Below are 18,670 nucleotides of genomic sequence, written 5' to 3'. Positions count from 1 at the left end.
TGGTTTTGGGTCATTACCAACGCTTGGTATTGGGTCATTACCAACGCTTGGTATTGGGTCATTACCAACGCTTGGTATTGGGTCATTACCAACGCTTGGTATTGGGTCATTACCAACGCTTGGTATTGGGTCATTACCAACGCTTGGTATTGGGTCATTACCAATGCTTGGTATTGGGTCATTACCAATGCTTGGTATTGGGTCATTACCAATGCTTGGTATTGGGTCATTACCAATGCTTGGTATTGGGTCATTACCAATGCTTGGTATTGGGTCATTACCAATGCTTGGTATTGGGTCATTACCAATGCTTGGTATTGGGTCATTACCAATGCTTGGTATTGGGTCATTACCAATGCTTGGTATTGGGTCATTACCAATGCTTAGTATTGGGTCATTACCAACGCTTGGTATTGGGTCATTACCAACGCTTGGTATTGGGTCATTACCAACGCTTGGTATTGGGTCATTACCAACGCTTGGTATTGGGTCATTACCAACGCTTGGTATTGGGTCATTACCAACGCTTGGTATTGGGTCATTACCAACGCTTGGTATTGGGTCATTACCAACGCTTGGTATTGGGTCATTACCAACGCTTGGTATTGGGTCATTACCAACGCTTGGTATTGGGTCATTACCAACGCTTGGTATTGGGTCATTACCAATGCTTGGTATTGGGTCATTACCAATGCTTGGTATTGGGTCATTACCAATGCTTGGTATTGGGTCATTACCAATGCTTGGTATTGGGTCATTACCAATGCTTAGTATTGGGTCATGAGACTTTCATTGATTAATTGTCTGTAGACACAGATCTGATGCGATGTTCACTCAAAATGGGATGTAATTTTGTGTGTGTGTGTGTGTTTGCGTAGGCTCCAGTGTCAGCTGCTCCTAGCCCTGCCTCTACTCCCTCCCCAGCCGTTGCCATGTCAACAGGCACCTTCACCGACATCCCCATCAGCAACATCCGACGGGTGAGCTGAGCTAGCAAGCCAAGGAGGGATCTGGCACCTGTTAGAGGCATTATCAGGTCCAAATCATGCCAAGGAGGGATCTGGCACCTGTTAGAGGCATTATCAGGTCCAAATCATGCCAAGGAGGGATCTGGCACCTGTTAGCGGCATTATCAGGTCCAAATCATGCCAAGGAGGGATCTGGCACCTGTTAGCGGCATTATCAGGTCCAAATCATGCCAAGGAGGGATCTGGCACCTGTTAGCGGCATTATCAGGTCCAAATCATGCCAAGGAGGGATCTGGCACCTGTTAGCGGCATTATCAGGTCCAAATCATGCCAAGGAGGGATCTGGCACCTGTTAGCGGCATGATCAGGTCCAAATCATGCCAAGGAGGGATCTGGCACCTGTTAGCGGCATTATCAGGTCCAAATCATGCCAAGGAGGGATCTGGCACCTGTTAGCGGCATTATCAGGTCCAAATCATGCCAAGGAGGGATCTGGCACCTGTTAGCGGCATTATCAGGTCCAAATCATGCCAAGGAGGGATCTGGCACCTGTTAGCGGCATGATCAGGTCCAAATCATGCCAAGGAGGGATCTGGCACCTGTTAGCGGCATGATCAGGTCCAAATCATGCCAAGGAGGGATCTGGCACCTGTTAGCGGCATTATCAGGTCCAAATCATGCCAAGGAGGGATCTGGCACCTGTTAGCGGCATTATCAGGTCCAAATCATGCCAAGGAGGGATCTGGCACCTGTTAGCGGCATGATCAGGTCCAAATCATGCCAAGGAGGGATCTGGCACCTGTTAGCGGCATTATCAGGTCCAAATCATGCCAAGGAGGGATCTGGCACCTGTTAGCGGCATGATCAGGTCCAAATCATGCCAAGGAGGGATCTGGCACCTGTTAGCGGCATGATCAGGTCCAAATCATGCCAAGGAGGGATCTGGCACCTGTTAGCGGCATGATCAGGTCCAAATCATGCCAAGGAGGGATCTGGCACCTGTTAGCGGCATGATCAGGTCCAAATCATGCCAAGGAGGGATCTGGCACCTGTTAGCGGCATTATCAGGTCCAAATCATGCCAAGGAGGGATCTGGCACCTGTTAGCGGCATGATCAGGTCCAAATCATGCCAAGGAGGGATCTGGCACCTGTTAGCGGCATGATCAGGTCCAAACCATGCAAAGGAGGGATCTGGCACCTGTTAGCGGCATTATCAGGTCCAAATCATGCCAAGGAGGGATCTGGCACCTGTTAGCGGCATTATCAGGTCCAAATCATGCTAAAAGCATACAAAGAAAAGTCCCCTGTTCAGTTCAACACAATATATTTTGGCTGAGCATTGTTACGCTGGAGACATCAAGAACACGATCATACCATGTTTTTTAAATATAAAATGTACGTTACTTAAACATACATTTATTGAAAATACAAACAATATGTTATTGAAATCAATGAAAAAAGATTGATTTACTGTTTTCATATCTATTTCACCATTTAATATGTTCGCTGTTTATTGATCCACATTTTGGGTGAGTGTGTGAATCAACGACGTGGAAGGTGTGTTACACAAAGCACTAGCGGAGGAACTAACCTTTCACAGAGTGGCATTATTTTACGGAGAACGCATAGAGCCCCGAGTTGGTTATCCCTTTCATACCATGGTTATAATTTCACACATTTACCACTAGAAATGGGTTCGTTTACCACTAGAAATGGGTTTAACATCTGCTAGAAATGGGTCCATTTACCACTAGAAATGGGTTCGTTTACCACAAGAAATGGGTTTAACATCTGCTAGAAATGGGTTCGTTTACCACTAGAAATGGGTTCGTTTACCACTAGAAATGGGTTCAACATCCGCTAGAAATGGGTTTGACATCCGCTAGAAATGGGTTTAACATCCGCTAGAAATGGGTTTAACATCCGCTAGAAATGGGTTTAACATCCGCTAGAAATGGGTTCAACATCCGCTAGAAATGGGTTCAACATCCGCTAGAAATGGGTTTGACATCCGCTAGAAATGGGTTTAACATCCGCTAGAAATGGGTTCAACATCCGCTAGAAATGGGTTTGACATCCGCTAGAAATGGGTTTAACATCCGCTAGAAATGGGTTCGACATCCGCTAGAAATGGGTTTGACATCCGCTAGAAATGGGTTCGACATCCGCTAGAAATGGGTTCGACATCCGCTAGAAATGGGTTCGACATCCGCTAGAAATGGGTTCAACATCCGCTAGAAATGGGTTCAACATCCGCTAGAAATGGGTTTGACATCCGCTAGAAATGGGTTTAACATCCGCTAGAAATGGGTTCAACATCCGCTAGAAATGGGTTTAAGTTGGATAGAAAGCTACAGTAGGAGCCGTGGTAACCAAACAGACTCTCTAGTTTAACTAACCAAACCATCATTCCTAGCTTGCCATTATGAAAATGGAATTTAACAATGCCAATAATGTTTTCAATTCGACTATCTTTCAAAAGCAGCTCAGACATAGAACATGTAAGAATGAACTACAGCTATTGAATTCTACCGTGCTGATATACTGTGTGTTGTAGGGAAATGCACGCTCTAGAATGCCCTTCAAGCCAATCAGAAACAAGTATTCAACGATGTCATGGTATAAATATGTATTAGTCAGTGTTATATCTGACTGGAGGTGGAAGGGGTGTGGCATGTGACTTTAATGTCAGGTGATATTGTTGTTACCTAGGTGATAGCCCAGAGGTTGATGCAGTCTAAACAGACCATTCCCCACTACTACCTGTCTGTTGACGTCAACATGGACCAAGTCCTGGGACTACGCACGGAGCTCAACGCTGTGAGTCTGTCTGTCTGGCTGGCTGTCTCTCTGTCTGTCGTCTGGCTGGCTGTCTCTCTGTCTGTCGTCTGGCTGGCTGTCTCTCTGTCTGTCGTCTGGCTGGCTGTCTCTGTCTGTCGTCTGGCTGGCTCTCTGTCTGTCGTCTGGCTGGCTGTCTCTCTGTGAGTCTGTCTGTCGTCTGGCTGGCTGTCTCTCTGGCTGGCTGTCTCTGTCTGGCTGGCTGTATCTCTGTCTGGCTGGCTGTCTCTCTGTCTGGCTGGCTGTATCTCTGTCTGGCTGTCTCTCTGTCTGGCTGGCTGTCTCTCTGTCTGGCTGGCTGTCTGTCGTCTGGCTGGCTGTCTCTCTGTCTGTCTGTCGTCTGGCTGGCTGGCTGTCTCTGTGAGTCTGTCTTCTGTCTCTCTGTCTGTCGTCTGGCTGGCTGTCTCTCTGTCTGTCGTCTGGCTGGCTGTCTCTCTGTCTGTCGTCTGGCTGGCTGTCTCTCTGTCTGTCGTCTGGCTGGCTGTCTCTCTGTCTGTCGTCTGGCTGGCTGTCTGTCGTCTGGCTGGCTGGCTGTCTGTCGTCTGGCTGGCTGTCTCTCTGTCTGTCGTCTGGCTGGCTGTCTGTCTGTCGTCTGGCTGGCTGTCTCTCTGTCTGTCGTCTGGCTGGCTGTCTCTCTGTCTGTCGTCTGGCTGGCTGTCTCTCTGTCTGTCGTCTGGCTGGCTGTCTCTCTGTCTGTCGTCTGGCTGGCTGTCTGTCGTCTGGCTGGCTGGCTGTCTGTCGTCTGGCTGGCTGTCTCTCTGTCTGTCGTCTGGCTGGCTGTCTGTCTGTCGCCTGGCTGGCTGTCTCTCTGTCTGTCGTCTGGCTGGCTGTCTCTCTGGCTGGCTGTCTCTGTCTGGCTGGCTGTATCTCTGTCTGGCTGGCTGTCTCTCTGTCTGGCTGGCTGTATCTCTGTCTGGCTGTCTCTCTGTCTGGCTGGCTGTCTCTCTGTCTGGCTGGCTGTCTGTCGTCTGGCTGGCTGTCTCTCTGTCTGTCTGTCGTCTGGCTGGCTGGCTGTCTCTGTGAGTCTGTCTTCTGTCTCTCTGTCTGTCGTCTGGCTGGCTGTCTCTCTGTCTGTCGTCTGGCTGGCTGTCTCTCTGTCTGTCGTCTGGCTGGCTGGCTGTCTCTCTGAGTCTGTCTGTCGTCTGGCTGGCTGGCTGGCTGGCTGTCTGTCTCTGTCTGTCGTCTGGCTGGCTGTCTGTCTCTCTGTCTGTCGTCTGGCTGGCTGGCTTTCTCTCTGTGAGTCTGTCTCTCTGGCTGTCTCTCTGTGAGTCTTGTCTGTCTGTAACCTCTCCCCCCTCTCGCTCTCTTTCTTTTGGCCCCTCTCTCACCCCCTCTCTCCCGCCCTTCCTCCTAGGAGGTAAAGGCCCAGAACATCAAGCTGAGTGTGAATGACTTCATCATTAAAGCCAGTGCTCTAGCCTGCCTTAAGGTCCCTGAAGCCAACTCCTCATGGCTCGACTCTGTTATCCGACAGTGAGTACACACACTGACACCACACCATGCAAAAACACATTTTCTCAATAGGTCAGGTTTTACCTGTGTGTGTGTGTGTGTAGGAACCATGTGGTGGATGTGAGTGTGGCGGTGAGTACGCCCAACGGTCTGATAACGCCCATCGTGTTCAACGCCCACACCAAGGGACTGGCTGCTATCAGCTCTGATGTCTCAGCCCTGGCTGCCAAGGCCCGCGACGGCAAACTACAGCCGCACGAGTTCCAGGTAACTACAGATTATACACACAAACAATATATATATATATATATATATATACACACACACTGAAACAAATGTGGTAAACACTCACACAACATTAGTTGGTCCCACAGGTTCCAGAATCCTCAAAAACTGTGTGTTTCAGGGAGGCACGTTTACCATCTCTAACCTGGGAATGTTTGGCGTCAAGAACTTCTCAGCCATCATTAACCCTCCCCAGGCCTGTATACTGGCAGTAGGGGGCTCAGAGAAGAGACTGCTGCCCGCTGACAATGAGAAAGGGTAACTACACTACCACTATACAATACTACTACTATAACAACACTAGACTATAGTACAACCCCAGGCCTGTATACTGGCAGTAGGGGGCTCAGAGAAGAGACTGCTGCCCGCTGACAATGAGAAAGGGTAACTACACTACTACTATACAATACTACTACTATAACAACACTAGACTATAGTACAACCCCAGGCCTGTATACTGGCAGTAGGGGGCTCAGAGAAGAGACTGCTGCCCGCTGACAATGAGAAAGGGTAACTACACTACCACTATACAATACTACTACTATAACAACACTAGACTATAGTACAACCCCAGGCCTGTATACTGGCAGTAGGGGCTCAGAGAAGAGACTGCTGCCTGCTGACAATGAGAAAGGGTAACTACACTACCACTATACAATACTACTACTATAACAACACTAGACTATAGTACAACCCCAGGCCTGTATACTGGCAGTAGGGGGCTCAGAGAAGAGACTGCTGCCCGCTGACAATGAGAAAGGGTAACTACACTACCACTATACAATACTACTACTATAACAACACTAGACTATAGTACAACCCCAGGCCTGTATACTGGCAGTAGGGGGCTCAGAGAAGAGACTGCTGCCCGCTGACAATGAGAAAGGGTAACTACACTACCACTATACAATACTACTACTATAACAACACTAGACTATAGTACAACCCCAGGCCTGTATACTGGCAGTAGGGGGCTCAGAGAAGAGACTGCTGCCCGCTGACAATGAGAAAGGGTAACTACACTACCACTATACAATACTACTACTATAACAACACTAGCCTATAGTACAACCCCAGGCCTGTATACTGGCAGTAGGGGGCTCAGAGAAGAGACTGCTGCCCGCTGACAATGAGAAAGGGTAACTACACTACCGCTATACAATACTACTACTATAACAACACTAGACTATAGTACAACCCCAGGCCTGTATACTGGCAGTAGGGGGCTCAGAGAAGAGACTGCTGCCCGCTGACAATGAGAAAGGGTAACTACACTACCACTATACAATACTACTACTATAACAACACTAGACTATAGTACAACCCCAGGCCTGTATTCTGGCAGTAGGGGGCTCAGAGAAGAGACTGCTGCCCGCTGACAATGAGAAAGGGTAACTACACTACCACTATACAATACTACTACTATAACAACACTAGACTATAGTACAACCCCAGGCCTGTATACTGGCAGTAGGGGGCTCAGAGAAGAGACTGCTGCCCGCTGACAATGAGAAAGGGTAACTACACTACCACTATACAATACTACTACTATAACAACACTAGACTATAGTACAACCCTAGGCCTGTATTCTGGCAGTAGGGGGCTCAGAGAAGAGACTGCTGCCCGCTGACAATGAGAAAGGGTAACTACACTACCACTATACAATACTACTACTATAACAACACTAGACTATAGTACAACCCTAGGCCTGTATACTGGCTGGCTCAGAGAAGAGACTGCTGCCCGCTGACAATGAGGGGCTCAGAGAAGAGACTGCTGCCCGCTGACAATGAGAAAGGGTAACTACACTACCACTATACAATACTACTACTATAACAACACTAGACTATAGTACAACCCCAGGCCTGTATTCTGGCAGTAGGGGGCTCAGAGAAGAGACTGCTGCCCGCTGACAATGAGAAAGGGTAACTACACTACCACTATACAATACTACTACTATAACAACACTAGACTATAGTACAACCCCAGGCCTGTATACTGGCAGTAGGGGGCTCAGAGAAGAGACTGCTGCCCGCTGACAATGAGAAAGGGTAACTACACTACCACTATACAATACTACTACTATAACAACACTAGACTATAGTACAACCCCAGGCCTGTATACTGGCAGTAGGGGGCTCAGAGAAGAGACTGCTGCCCGCTGACAATGAGAAAGGGTAACTACACTACCGCTATACAATACTACTACTATAACAACACTAGACTATAGACAACCCCAGGCCTGTATACTGGCAGTAGGGGGCTCAGAGAAGAGACTGCTGCCCGCTGACAATGAGAAAGGGTAACTACACTACCACTATACAATACTACTACTATAACAACACTAGACTATAGTACAACCCCAGGCCTGTATACTGGCAGTAGGGGGCTCAGAGAAGAGACTGCTGCCCGCTGACAATGAGAAAGGGTAACTACACTACCACTATACAATACTACTACTATAACAACACTAGACTATAGTACAACCCCAGGCCTGTATCTGGCAGTAGGGGGCTCAGAGAAGAGACTGCTGCCCGCTGACAATGAGAAAGGGTAACTACACTACCACTATACAATACTACTACTATAACAACACTAGACTATAGTACAACCCCAGGCCTGTATACTGGCAGTAGGGGGCTCAGAGAAGAGACTGCTGCCCGCTGACAATGAGAAAGGGTAACTACACTACCACTATACAATACTACTACTATAACAACACTAGACTATAGTACAACCCCAGGCCTGTATACTGGCAGTAGGGGGCTCAGAGAAGAGACTGCTGCCCGCTGACAATGAGAAAGGGTAACTACACTACCACTATACAATACTACTACTATAACAACACTAGACTATAGTACAACCCCAGGCCTGTATACTGGCAGTAGGGGGCTCAGAGAAGAGACTGCTGCCCGCTGACAATGAGAAAGGGTAACTACACTACCACTATACAATACTACTACTATAACAACACTAGACTATAGTACAACCCCAGGCCTGTATACTGGCAGTAGGGGGCTCAGAGAAGAGACTGCTGCCCGCTGACAATGAGAAAGGGTAACTACACTACCACTATACAATACTACTACTATAACAACACTAGACTATAGTACAACCCTAGGCCTGTATTCTGGCAGTAGGGGGCTCAGAGAAGAGACTGCTGCCCGCTGACAATGAGAAAGGGTAACTACACTACCACTATACAATACTACTACTATAACAACACTAGACTATAGTACAACCCCAGGCCTGTATTCTGGCAGTAGGGGGCTCAGAGAAGAGACTGCTGCCCGCTGACAATGAGAAAGGGTAACTACACTACCACTATACAATACTACTACTATAACAACACTAGACTATAGTACAACCCCAGGCCTGTATACTGGCAGTAGGGGGCTCAGAGAAGAGACTGCTGCCCGCTGACAATGAGAAAGGGTAACTACACTACCACTATACAATACTACTACTATAACAACACTAGACTATAGTACAACCCCAGGCCTGTATACTGGCAGTAGGGGGCTCAGAGAAGAGACTGCTGCCCGCTGACAATGAGAAAGGGTAACTACACTACCACTATACAATACTACTACTATAACAACACTAGACTATAGTACAACCCCAGGCCTGTATACTGGCAGTAGGGGGCTCAGAGAAGAGACTGCTGCCCGCTGACAATGAGAAAGGGTAACTACACTACCACTATACAATACTACTACTATAACAACACTAGACTATAGTACAACCCCAGGCCTGTATACTGGCAGTAGGGGCTCAGAGAAGAGACTGCTGCCCGCTGACAATGAGAAAGGGTAACTACACTACCACTATACAATACTACTACTATAACAACACTAGACTATAGTACAACCCCAGGCCTGTATACTGGCAGTAGGGGGCTCAGAGAAGAGACTGCTGCCCGCTGACAATGAGAAAGGGTAACTACACTACCACTATACAATACTACTACTATAACAACACTAGACTATAGTACAACCCCAGGCCTGTATACTGGCAGTAGGGGGCTCAGAGAAGAGACTGCTGCCCGCTGACAATGAGAAAGGGTAACTACACTACCACTATACAATACTACTACTATAACAACACTAGACTATAGTACAACCCCAGGCCTGTATACTGGCAGTAGGGGGCTCAGAGAAGAGACTGCTGCCCGCTGACAATGAGAAAGGGTAACTACACTACCACTATACAATACTACTACTATAACAACACTAGACTATAGTACAACCCCAGGCCTGTATTCTGGCAGTAGGGGGCTCAGAGAAGAGACTGCTGCCCGCTGACAATGAGAAAGGGTAACTACACTACCACTATACAATACTACTACTATAACAACACTAGACTATAGTACAACCCCAGGCCTGTATACTGGCAGTAGGGGGCTCAGAGAAGAGACTGCTGCCCGCTGACAATGAGAAAGGGTAACTACACTACCACTATACAATACTACTACTATAACAACACTAGACTATAGTACAACCCCAGGCCTGTATACTGGCAGTAGGGGGCTCAGAGAAGAGACTGCTGCCCGCTGACAATGAGAAAGGGTAACTACACTACCGCTATACAATACTACTACTATAACAACACTAGACTATAGTACAACCCCAGGCCTGTATACTGGCAGTAGGGGGCTCAGAGAAGAGACTGCTGCCCGCTGACAATGAGAAAGGGTAACTACACTACCGCTATACAATACTACTACTATAACAACACTAGACTATAGTACAACCCCAGGCCTGTATTCTGGCAGTAGGGGGCTCAGAGAAGAGACTGCTGCCCGCTGACAATGAGAAAGGGTAACTACACTACTACTATAACAACACTAGACTATAGTACAACCCCAGGCCTGTATACTGGCAGTAGGGGGCTCAGAGAAGAGACTGCTGCCCGCTGACAATGAGAAAGGGTAACTACACTACCACTATACAATACTACTACTATAACAACACTAGACTATAGTACAACCCCAGGCCTGTATACTGGCAGTAGGGGGCTCAGAGAAGAGACTGCTGCCCGCTGACAATGAGAAAGGGTAACTACACTACCACTATACAATACTACTACTATAACAACACTAGACTATAGTACAACCCCAGGCCTGTATACTGGCAGTAGGGGGCTCAGAGAAGAGACTGCTGCCCGCTGACAATGAGAAAGGGTAACTACACTACCACTATACAATACTACTACTATAACAACACTAGACTATAGTACAACCCCAGGCCTGTATTCTGGCAGTAGGGGGCTCAGAGAAGAGACTGCTGCCCGCTGACAATGAGAAAGGGTAACTACACTACCACTATACAATACTACTACTATAACAACACTAGACTATAGTACAACCCCAGGCCTGTATACTGGCAGTAGGGGGCTCAGAGAAGAGACTGCTGCCCGCTGACAATGAGAAAGGGTAACTACACTACCACTATACAATACTACTACTATAACAACACTAGACTATAGTACAACCCCAGGCCTGTATACTGGCAGTAGGGGGCTCAGAGAAGAGACTGCTGCCCGCTGACAATGAGAAAGGGTAACTACACTACCACTATACAATACTACTACTATAACAACACTAGACTATAGTACAACCCCAGGCCTGTATACTGGCAGTAGGGGGCTCAGAGAAGAGACTGCTGCCCGCTGACAATGAGAAAGGGTAACTACACTACCACTATACAATACTACCACTATAACAACACTAGACTATAGTACAACCCCAGGCCTGTATACTGGCAGTAGGGGGCTCAGAGAAGAGACTGCTGCCCGCTGACAATGAGAAAGGGTAACTACACTACCGCTATACAATACTACTACTATAACAACACTAGACTATAGTACAACCCCAGGCCTGTATACTGGCAGTAGGGGGCTCAGAGAAGAGACTGCTGCCCGCTGACAATGAGAAAGGGTAACTACACTACCACTATACAATACTACTACAATAACAACACTAGACTATAGTACAACCCCAGGCCTGTATACTGGCAGTAGGGGGCTCAGAGAAGAGACTGCTGCCCGCTGACAATGAGAAAGGGTAACTACACTACCGCTATACAATACTACTACTATAACAACACTAGACTATAGTACAACCCCAGGCCTGTATACTGGCAGTAGGGGGCTCAGAGAAGAGACTGCTGCCCGCTGACAATGAGAAAGGGTAACTACACTACTACTATAACAACACTAGACTATAGTACAACCCCAGGCCTGTATACTGGCAGTAGGGGGCTCAGAGAAGAGACTGCTGCCCGCTGACAATGAGAAAGGGTAACTACACTACCACTATACAATACTACTACTATAACAACACTAGACTATAGTACAACCCCAGGCCTGTATTCTGGCAGTAGGGGGCTCAGAGAAGAGACTGCTGCCCGCTGACAATGAGAAAGGGTAACTACACTACCGCTATACAATACTACTACTATAACAACACTAGACTATAGTACAACCCCAGGCCTGTATACTGGCAGTAGGGGCTCAGAGAAGAGACTGCTGCCCGCTGACAATGAGAAAGGGTAACTACACTACCACTATACAATACTACTACTATAACAACACTAGACTATAGTACAACCCCAGGCCTGTATACTGGCAGTAGGGGGCTCAGAGAAGAGACTGCTGCCCGCTGACAATGAGAAAGGGTAACTACACTACCACTATACAATACTACTACTATAACAACACTAGCCTATAGTACAACCCCAGGCCTGTATACTGGCAGTAGGGGGCTCAGAGAAGAGACTGCTGCCCGCTGACAATGAGAAAGGGTAACTACACTACCACTATACAATACTACTACTATAACAACACTAGACTATAGTACAACCCCAGGCCTGTATACTGGCAGTAGGGGGCTCAGAGAAGAGACTGCTGCCCGCTGACAATGAGAAAGGGTAACTACACTACCACTATACAATACTACTACTATAACAACACTAGACTATAGTACAACCCCAGGCCTGTATACTGGCAGTAGGGGGCTCAGAGAAGAGACTGCTGCCCGCTGACAATGAGAAAGGGTAACTACACTACCACTATACAATACTACCACTATAACAACACTAGACTATAGTACAACCCCAGGCCTGTATACTGGCAGTAGGGGCTCAGAGAAGAGACTGCTGCCCGCTGACAATGAGAAAGGGTAACTACACTACCACTATACAATACTACTACTATAACAACACTAGACTATAGTGGAACCCCAGGCCTGTATTCTGGCAGTAGGGGGCTCAGAGAAGAGACTGCTGCCCGCTGACAATGAGAAAGGGTAACTACACTACCGCTATACAATACTACTACTATAACAACACTAGACTATAGTACAACCCCAGGCCTGTATTCTGGCAGTAGGGGGCTCAGAGAAGAGACTGCTGCCCGCTGACAATGAGAAAGGGTAACTACACTACTACTATAACAACACTAGACTATAGTACAACCCCAGGCCTGTATACTGGCAGTAGGGGGCTCAGAGAAGAGACTGCTGCCCGCTGACAATGAGAAAGGGTAACTACACTACCACTATACAATACTACTACTATAACAACACTAGACTATAGTACAACCCCAGGCCTGTATACTGGCAGTAGGGGGCTCAGAGAAGAGACTGCTGCCCGCTGACAATGAGAAAGGGTAACTACACTACCACTATACAATACTACTACTATAACAACACTAGACTATAGTACAACCCCAGGCCTGTATACTGGCAGTAGGGGGCTCAGAGAAGAGACTGCTGCCCGCTGACAATGAGAAAGGGTAACTACACTACCACTATACAATACTACTACTATAACAACACTAGACTATAGTACAACCCCAGGCCTGTATACTGGCAGTAGGGGCTCAGAGAAGAGACTGCTGCCCGCTGACAATGAGAAAGGGTAACTACACTACCGCTATACAATACTACTACTATAACAACACTAGACTATAGTACAACCCCAGGCCTGTATACTGGCAGTAGGGGGCTCAGAGAAGAGACTGCTGCCCGCTGACAATGAGAAAGGGTAACTACACTACCACTATACAATACTACTACTATAACAACACTAGACTATAGTACAACCCCAGGCCTGTATTCTGGCAGTAGGGGGCTCAGAGAAGATACTGCTGCCCGCTGACAATGAGAAAGGGTAACTACACTACCACTATACAATACTACTACTATAACAACACTAGACTATAGTACAACCCCAGGCCTGTATACTGGCAGTAGGGGGCTCAGAGAAGAGACTGCTGCCCGCTGACAATGAGAAAGGGTAACTACACTACCACTATACAATACTACTACTATAACAACACTAGACTATAGTACAACCCCAGGCCTGTATACTGGCAGTAGGGGGCTCAGAGAAGAGACTGCTGCCCGCTGACAATGAGAAAGGGTAACTACACTACTACTATAACAACACTAGACTATAGTACAACCCCAGGCCTGTATACTGGCAGTAGGGGGCTCAGAGAAGAGACTGCTGCCCGCTGACAATGAGAAAGGGTAACTACACTACTACTATAACAACACTAGACTATAGTACAACCCCAGGCCTGTATACTGGCAGTAGGGGGCTCAGAGAAGAGACTGCTGCCCGCTGACAATGAGAAAGGGTAACTACACTACCACTATACAATACTACTACTATAACAACACTAGACTATAGTACAACCCCAGGCCTGTATACTGGCAGTAGGGGGCTCAGAGAAGAGACTGCTGCCCGCTGACAATGAGAAAGGGTAACTACACTACCAGTATAAAATACTACTACTATAACAACACTAGACTATAGTACAACCCCAGGCCTACTCCATCGACACTATACTACCTCTACATATACAGTGCATTCGGAAAGTATTCAGACCCCTTGACTTCTTCCACATTTTGTTACGTTACAACCTTAGTTTAAATAAATACTAATCCATTTTAGAATATCTACACACAATACCCCAAGTTTATCATTTTAAAAGGTTAATTGATTATTGCGTCTTCCGAAACATGACCCGCCAAACCGCACTTAACACCCAGCCGACATCACAATACCCCATAATGACAAAGCGTAAAAAATATATATATATTTTTTACAAATGTATTAAAATGATACAGAAATACCTTATTTACATAAGTATTCAGACCCTTTGCTATGAGACTCTAAATTGAGCTCAGGAGCATCCTGTTTCCATTGATCGTCCTTGAGATCAAATCAAAAATCGAATTAAATTGTATTTGTCACATGCGCCTAATACAACAGGTGTAGACTTTACAGTGAAATACTTAAGTCCTTAACCAACACGATTTAACAAGGGGGGCAATTACTTTGTCACATAGGGCCATGAAGGTTCGGATAGCTTTTTTCCCTTAATAAATCAAATGATCACTTAACTGCATTTTGTGTTTACTTGGGTTATCTTTGTGTAATATTACAAATAGTTTGATCTGAAACATTTTAAGTGTGACAAATGTGCAAAAAATAAGAAATCACGAAGGGGCAAATAGTTTTTCACAGCACTGTACTTTACTCTGCTAGACTACACTACTATCATACTACAATGGTAAATATAAGGGCTCTCAAACTAACGAGTGGATATTTTCAGCACCACCAGAGATCAAATCAAATGTATTCATAAAGCTCTTCGTACATCAGCTGATATCTCAAAGGGCTGTACAGAAACCCAGCCTAAAACCCCAAACAGCAAGCAATGCAGATGAAGAAGCACGGTGGCTAGGAAAAACTAGAAAGGCCAGAACCTAGGAAGAAACCTAGAGAGGAACCAGGCTATGAGGGGTGGCCAGTCCTCATGCAGTGGGCCTGGTTAGATTGACAGGTGGAAGCGATGGTGATGTCATTGACATGATTTCATGTGATTTCATAATGTGACGTCATCATGATATTGACGGGTTACGGACAGGGCTTTTAAAACTGATGGTGATCATACTGTGCTCTGTCGTGTGTGTAGGTTTGATGTGGCCAGCATGATGTCGGTGACGTTGAGTTGTGACCATCGCGTGGTGGACGGAGCGATCGGAGCTCAGTGGCTCGCAGAGTTCAGGAAGTTCCTGGAGAAGCCTGTCACCATGCTGCTCTGATTGGACAACTCTCTCACCAGGCCAAGCTGTGGTTGGCTGCAGCCGTCGGCAAGCTGATCTGATTGGTGGAAACCTTTTCATCATGCTTCTGTGATTAGCTGGCCCACCACAATGACACTCCCCCTTAAAGGGGTGAGGCAGGACTCACTCCCTTCCCAGAGTATAACACCCCTCCCCATCTCTCTCTTTATTTATTGCGACCAGGTAGTTATTTTAGACCAGAAGCCATAATGTCACTCATGTTCATAAAGGGAACTGTTACAGACCCGCCCCTGTGTGTGTGTACAAAGAGTATTGGAGATTGTGTTTAAAAGCCAAAGTAAGATGTAGAATGCCCCCTAGACTCACTCACATGCCCACTGCAGACCACCGCAGCTCCTCTGAAGAACCATATGCTGTGAACACATTGACAGTTCTGCTGGTTGTATGTTCTCCCTTGTAGTTTGTTCATTGATTGATTGGCCAGAGTTCACTCACCTATATTAAGTCTTCAGAGGGGAAGATCGCCAACCGGCCATGCTGCTTATCTCCAGGTGTGGAGCTGATCTATTGGTACCTTCTATAATGCTGTAGGATTGGTGGAATCTTCATTTACAGAGTAGGAGAGGCTTTATTCATGACATCACTCCTGACTAAGCTCTCTGCCAATCCCCTTCTTCTCCAGGACATGTTCTTGTTTTCTAACCCTTGATAAAGAACATTCTATTTACATGACATCATCTGTAAACAAGTGAAACTGGATATATGGTTTCCATGGAAATTACTGCTGAATAAATTGAAATGAGTCAAAATGAGCTACTATGGTGCTGTTGTGGAGAGTAATTCTGTATACAGATTAACTGGGTGTATCTCCCATAGACAACAATGCATTTGATTTATTTAACCAGGCAAGTCAGTTAAGAACAACTTCTTATTTACAATGACGGCCTACTAAAATGTCTCCTGCGGGGACGGGGGCCAATTAAATATAGGACAAAACACACATCACTACATAAAGAGACCTAAGGTAGCAACACAAAAACATGGTACAAACATTATTGGGCCCAGACAACAGCGCAAAGATCAAGAAGGTAGAGACAACAATACATCACACAAAGCAGCCACAACTGTCAGTAAGAGTGTCCATGATTGAGTCTTTGAATGAAAAGATGGAGGGAAAAGTTTGAGTGTTTGTTGCAGCTCGTTCCAGTCGCTACCTGCAGTGAACTGAAAAGACAAGCAACCCAGGGATGTGTTTGCTTTGGGGACCTTTAACAGAATGTGACTGGCAGAACGGGTGTTGTATGTGGAGAATGAGGGCTGCAGGAGATATCAAATTTTACATACACATGGTTAGCAGATAATGCAAGTGTAGGGGAGTGGGGCCTAAAAGGGTTTTATAAATAAGCATCAACCAGTGGGTCTTGCGACGGGTATACAGAGATGACCAGTTTACAGAGGAGGTTAGAGTGCTGTGATGTGTCCTATAAGGAGCATTGGTGGCAAATCTGATGGCAGAATGGTAAAGAACATCTAGCCACTCGAGAGCAGCCTTACCTGCCGATCTATAAATTATGTCCCCGTAATCTAGCAGGATGGTCATCTGAATCAGGATTAGTTTGGCAGCTGGGGTGAAAGAGGAGCGATTTACGATAGAGGAAACCAAGTCTAGAATTAACTTTAGCCTGCAGCGTTGATATGTGCTGAGAGAAGGACAGTGTACTGTCTAGCCATACTCCCAAGTACTTGTATGCGGTGACTACCTCAAGCTCTAAACCCTCAGAGGTCGTAATCACACCTGTGGGGAGAGGGGCATTCTTCCTACCAAACCACATGACCTTTGTTTTGGAGGTGTTCAGAACAAGGTGAAGGGAAGAGAAAGCTTGTTGGACACTAAGAAAGCTTTCATTAGGGGTGTAGTATATCCTATAGGACACCATATTTGGTCAGAGAGCGACGCATGGCACGCCGATGACGCAGGCGGCCATCATTTGAATGACTATCTTTGTCAAATCAGCACCAAAGGTAAACAAAGCTAGCCAGATAGCCAATGAGCTGGGCTTTACAGGAGTATCCGGAAACAATGTATATTTTGTAAAAATGTAGCTTCTAACCATGTACGACATCATGCCTTTTCATTTTGGAGTTTTATGAAGATATGAAAACTGGTTGTTTTGCAAATACTGAACTTATAATATGACTACTACTTGGAAAGCTAAATCAAAGTCCAAGTATACAGATTTGATGATATTCTTGCAGAAAAATGGAATATGAATGTCTCCATGATTTGCCCAAATCTGTCTGGGGACTTTTTCATTCACTTTTCAAGTTATCCATCTGAAACTTTGCACATACACCGCTGCCATCGTGTGGACACTATCAGAATTACAACCAGAGTGATGGCCAGAACGACGACTGTTCTCTTGCATTTCAAAGATGGTGGTATAAAAAGACCGGTTGGTTTTTTTTCTTTGTATTTTCTTCTACCAGATCTATTGTGTTATATTCTCCTACATTCAATTCACATTTCTACAAACTTCAAAGCGTTTCCTTTCAAATGGTACCAAGGAAATATCCTTGCTACGGGCAGTTAGATTTGGGTCATTTAGGGGAACATTTTTAAAAAGCAGCCTATCCCTAAGAAGTTTAAGCATGTCCCAGTTTAGTGTAAGGGGCCAGGAGAGAGGTTAGGGCAGGTAGGGTACAGGCTGGTGCTGATGGAGGACGATAGCACCCAGCAACAGTCAACAAAACCAGCAAATCAAATTGTTTGGGGACAGACTCAGTTGGGACAACCGAGCAATGAAGGTGATCCTTGGTAAGGATTGACACTCCACCACCTTTGGAAAATCTGTCTTGCTGAAAAAGGTTATAACCAGAAAGGTTAACATCAGTATTCAAAACACTCTTCCTTAACCAAGTCTCAGTAATGACCAACACATCTGTATTGGAGCTGTGAACCCACACTTTAAATTTATCCATTTTAGGTAATAATCTTCTAGTGTTAACGTGCAGAAAACCAGGCTTTT

At 46.1% G+C, this 18,670-nt stretch overlaps 1 protein-coding gene and 1 long non-coding RNA gene across 5 annotated transcripts in view; one reads left to right on the top strand and one right to left on the bottom strand.

Moving 5' to 3' along the window:
- LOC118389736 (dihydrolipoyllysine-residue acetyltransferase component of pyruvate dehydrogenase complex, mitochondrial) overlaps positions 1 to 16,456 on the top strand; it is a 30,999-nt gene extending 14,543 nt beyond the window's left edge. Inside the window, exons 9-14 of the mRNA XM_052529168.1 lie at positions 879 to 980; positions 3,682 to 3,789; positions 5,162 to 5,280; positions 5,364 to 5,526; positions 5,666 to 5,802; positions 15,533 to 16,456. Of these exons, the coding sequence (XP_052385128.1) occupies positions 879 to 980; positions 3,682 to 3,789; positions 5,162 to 5,280; positions 5,364 to 5,526; positions 5,666 to 5,802; positions 15,533 to 15,662 (759 nt within the window). The 3' untranslated portion in view covers positions 15,663 to 16,456. The remainder of the gene's footprint in view (positions 1 to 878; positions 981 to 3,681; positions 3,790 to 5,161; positions 5,281 to 5,363; positions 5,527 to 5,665; positions 5,803 to 15,532) is intronic.
- Positions 942 to 2,345, bottom strand: LOC127933010 (uncharacterized). 4 transcript variants are annotated; one of them, XR_008146750.1, is made up of 4 exons: positions 2,218 to 2,345; positions 1,368 to 2,067; positions 1,168 to 1,317; positions 942 to 1,067 (listed from the first exon to the last, which is right to left on the bottom strand). It is a non-coding gene; the product is annotated as an uncharacterized LOC127933010 (long non-coding RNA). The 4 variants fall into 4 exon arrangements; XR_008146749.1 differs by having other exon boundaries at positions 2,168 to 2,289; XR_008146748.1 differs by having other exon boundaries at positions 1,368 to 2,117; positions 2,218 to 2,258.
- Positions 16,457 to 18,670: the final 2,214 nt, after the last annotated feature.

Source organism: Oncorhynchus keta, chromosome 11 (genome assembly GCF_023373465.1).
Source record: "Oncorhynchus keta strain PuntledgeMale-10-30-2019 chromosome 11, Oket_V2, whole genome shotgun sequence".
Lineage (NCBI taxonomy): Eukaryota > Metazoa > Chordata > Actinopteri > Salmoniformes > Salmonidae > Oncorhynchus > Oncorhynchus keta.
The sequence above is the reverse complement of the archived record's forward strand: the minus strand, read 5'-3'. Positions and strand labels throughout refer to the sequence as shown.